Raw genomic sequence first — 4,253 nt, 5'->3', positions numbered from 1 at the left:
TAGAACTTCTCAGATTCTTGCTCAATGAACTCCTCTATGTGCATTTTGCAGTCCTCGAGTGAATTAAAGTGTTTCCCGTTAAGAAAGTTTTGAAGGGCCCAAATAAGTGAAAATCTTTTGGGGCAAGGTCTGGTGAATAGGGTGGTTGGGGGATCACATCCCGGCCCAACTCCAATAATTTCTTCTAATTCGAACATTTATCATTTTTGTCAACTTAGTGTCAAGACAAGATTTGTACGACCATGGTTAATTCTTAATCTTGTAAGACTATTTCTTTTCTGTTTAACTTAACCCAAGTATTAGAGAACCAAGGGCGTAGAGAGATGTTGGTTGGATAGTGAAATGATCTTTACCTTTTGAATTTGACTCTAAGGCATACCTATCCTGCCATTCACTATTTATACTGTTTAATATTTTATTTTACATATAATCACCGTGTAATATTTTAGTTTTCTTGCTTACACTATATAGAAAAAATTAAAACAAAAATACATGTAAATGAACAGTTTCTATTTGTTCAGTTACAATTTCTAAAATGGGGTTGGTCAGCCGTTAGGCGGGGTGGGGAGTGTTAAAAAAATATATAAATGTTTATTATTATACTATTATATTGTTTTATTTTTGGAGAAGAGGACAGGGGTGTTTGGATTTTATCGATTTCATGATTGTTGGTTTTAAAAATTGCAAATTTCGACATTTTTTCGAGAGCGAACATTAGGAACTGAGTTATGTCTTTTATATGTTATAGATTGTTTTGAAAATAAAATTAAGGTTAGAAATAAAAACATGTGTGAGAAATTCCCTGGAGTACCTTGAGAGCACTACAAGGTTGTCTCTACTGTGTCAACAACTATTTTAGGACCTGTTATTTCAACTTCCTTCCACCTTAATTTCCTTTCCCAAATACTAAGAACTGGTTCTTCTATCTATATGGTTTTTATCTCCTGTCAAGAGAATGGTGCTCTCTCCTTACACTTTCCTTAGCAGTGACCTCTCTCCTTCTATCCAAGCCAATATCTCATTCCTACCTTCCTTCTTACTTTGGTAAAACTGGGAATATGTATGAACTGGCAGTATCCAGGTCTTCATATGGCTATTATAAACCTCCATACAGATATCAGGCAGCAGCTTAGAAATTAAGAAATATGTATTTTAGTTTCCTACTTCTTTCATTACTTTATTTAGAATAATTTTCATTTTATTTAGTATTTAGATTGTCATGTATTTTATTTATAGTTCTTCCCTCTTATTTAATTTTATATTACTCTTCTAACACAGCTTTTATCTTCTTATAATACTTAAACCATTTAAACCATGTCTGTTAACACTATTTATGTATCCATAATGTTAGTTATTTTATAATCATTCCATATATCCTTATATTCATTGGTTTTTATCTTATTTTCTGTTCTTAGCCCTGATTAAGGCTAAAAATTCAGGACAAAATGTTAGGACTAATAAATAAATTTTTACTTATTTGTGTTCTTTACTGACCGCACTCCCAACCATTTTCTCATATATTTGAGTTTTATATAAATGCTTCCATACTCTGGTTATAGCTCTACGTACTAAACTTATTCTTTGTATATATACTGAAAAAAAGGACATCAGAAAGAACTTAGTAGCTGTGTGACGTAAAGGAGATTCCTAAATCATAAAGCCTCTATTTTTTTTTCATTTATAATGAAATTGTCAAAATTATGTTTTTCTGTTGCAGGCAAAGAAATTCAACACGCTATTGTATCAACTGATGATCGATGATAAAACTAATGAAATTTCTGAAAATGTAAGTAAAGCATTGTTGGAATAAGGAAAATAATTTAAGTTTGACGGTTTGACTAACAAAAATAGTGGGAAAAAAATATTTATTAGTAACCAATGTTTCAACCCATTTTGAAGGTCTTCTTCAGGGCTAAATGAAAATAAGACATAAACATTGTACAATTATTAGAGTATACACAGAAAATTGTAGAAAATTAAATGAATACTTTTTTAACTAGCGATAATTAAATATTTGTTGTTTACTCTAATTGTGAATTATCCTATAGTGATTTGAAAATTTGAATTTATTATTCTGTATAAAAAATAGATTAGTTTAAAATAGCACAATTCTTATTTGTATTTATTTTCTGAATATAACTTTTTTTTTTATATAGAAGAAGTTGCGGCTACATATTTCCATGAAGAGAGAAGTAGTCTTCAGTGCTTGCGGTTTCTTTAATTTGGACTATACTTTGATTCATTCGGTATGTTTTAATAACTTTCTACTTAGTAGTAAAACTTATTTTTAACAAGATAGAAAATTAATTTTAGTTTTTAATGGAAATAAAATGTAATAGACTTAATTGTAATTATCTTTTGATGGCACATCGTGAAATTACTGAGCACTATAATTTTTTTTATATTAATAATTTTTTAATAGAAGAATTCCTATTTTTTTTTTCTTTCCTTCAAATAACAAAAACCATAGAAGAAAGAATATTGACAAGGCTCGAATGCATGGAAGAAGACAGAGGGAGAGCTTGCATATGGGATTAAATTGTGAGGATTGTATTAAATCTAGCTATGCCCTGTGGTTTTATTGGCATAAAAGTTGGTTTACTCATACCTGTTTCATACACAAGGTGAATAGAGGAGCAAGTGCATCTGACTGAATATCATCCAAAATTTATCTGGAAAACCAAACACAAAAAAACAACCTAAAGAAGACTAACTTAACGATAGCTTACTTAATTCATTTTTTCAAATGCGATCATATTGCACATCTACAGTCCTTGAGAAGAACCATCTTAAAAATCTCAACTTCATGCTATAGACTATTTCAAGAATAATCATGAACTCCAACAATAATTGCAGAAGCAAAGTGAATGCAGAGATTTATGGACTCTTCAGAGAGGCGGATGAGATAAAGTATACAGACCAGGTAAATAGCAGATTCGTTACTAGTTATGGGATGGAAGACTTTATGAGGAGCCTGTTGTAGCCAAGGGAATTGAGGTGTCGACCTCATTTCTACAAAGGAGCTGGTTCGATTCAGATCTGGAAGGATTGACTTTTATTTTGTGGCCGTCCCTTGAAATAAAAACTCGACCCTTCCATTCCGGATAGAATAGGTTGGTTACCTCTAGAATGACCAGGTAGGGATAAATAAAAAAAAAATCAAAGAATGAAACCATAGAAAAAGGTAGACTGTAGTTGAAATTAGGAGGGTGCAGTAGCCATGGACGCCTGAAACTTGCTGTGCACCCAAAAGAAGCTGTTCAGAATTTGTTGACTTGGCAAAGACTCATTGAGTAGTGCTATCAAGTAGTAGTTGTAAAAATATTAATTAGACTATATCAAAATTATTAATAGAAGACAACTTCTACACATTATACAGTCTCTGAGTTTATGTAACTGCTATTATTATTTAAAATGAAGTGTAGATAGTTGACCATAGATTACTGATTGGAGAAGATGGTCGGGGGTGCGGTTAGCAAAGAAAAACATAAATAAACAAAAAAATATTTATTTATGCCGAGGTTTCGACCTGAGTTTCAGGTCTTCATCGGGGCTATAGAACAAAAGAGATAACAACTATCGTTTAGAGAAACATATAATTGAAAAGAAATAGTATACAAACAAATTTGTAATTATACAACATATTGAATTGAATAATAAATAATAAAAAATTGATAATTGAATAGTAAAAAATAATTGATTGATAATCATGGAATATGACGGTAGCAGATTGATAACAGTGAAAGATGAAATGTAATATTATGTAGGTAAGAAGATATGTATAATATAAGATATGCAAGTAGTGTCTAAAAAACTGAAAAAAACAAATATTGAATCAATAAATTGAACAATATGAGAGAAAATGAAAGATAGTGAGTGACTGACTTATATCTGAATTACAATGTACATATATATATAAAATTGGAAAAGGGTAGAAGAAGTCTAATAAATCTATTATTATTTAATTGTATTCCTAAATTTTTTTTTTTTATTTTATTTTAATAGATGGTGGCAGCAGCAACTACTTACCTTGTGATCTTGATACAGTTTGGCCAACCTATGAACAATGAAGTCCCACCTGAGCACCTTAACGCTACTTTAACAACTTCCAGTGAGGTTTCCAACTTCTTTACTACTCCGTCCTGGATATACACCACAATTTAAAATCACAACAATTCTATTACTGACTAGATATCAGCTATAATTTGTTTTGTAAGTTCTCTACAGAGAACTTACAAAACAACCAAGAAAAT

At 30.7% G+C, this 4,253-nt stretch overlaps 1 protein-coding gene across 1 annotated transcript in view; it reads left to right on the top strand.

Moving 5' to 3' along the window:
• LOC136796357 (uncharacterized) overlaps positions 1-4,180 on the top strand; it is a 52,722-nt gene extending 48,542 nt beyond the window's left edge. The window contains exons 2-4 of the mRNA XM_067049878.1: positions 1,718-1,786; positions 2,157-2,246; positions 4,006-4,180. Of these exons, the coding sequence (XP_066905979.1) occupies positions 1,751-1,786; positions 2,157-2,246; positions 4,006-4,164 (285 nt within the window). The 5' untranslated portion in view covers positions 1,718-1,750 and the 3' untranslated portion in view covers positions 4,165-4,180. The remainder of the gene's footprint in view (positions 1-1,717; positions 1,787-2,156; positions 2,247-4,005) is intronic.
• The last annotated feature ends 73 nt before the right edge of the window (positions 4,181-4,253 follow it).

Source organism: Halyomorpha halys, unplaced genomic scaffold (assembly GCF_000696795.3).
Source record: "Halyomorpha halys isolate HHAL.00 unplaced genomic scaffold, Hhal_1.1 Scaffold11.1, whole genome shotgun sequence".
NCBI lineage: Eukaryota > Metazoa > Arthropoda > Insecta > Hemiptera > Pentatomidae > Halyomorpha > Halyomorpha halys.
Note: the sequence above shows the minus strand (reverse complement) of the source record. Positions and strands in the feature narration are given on the sequence as shown.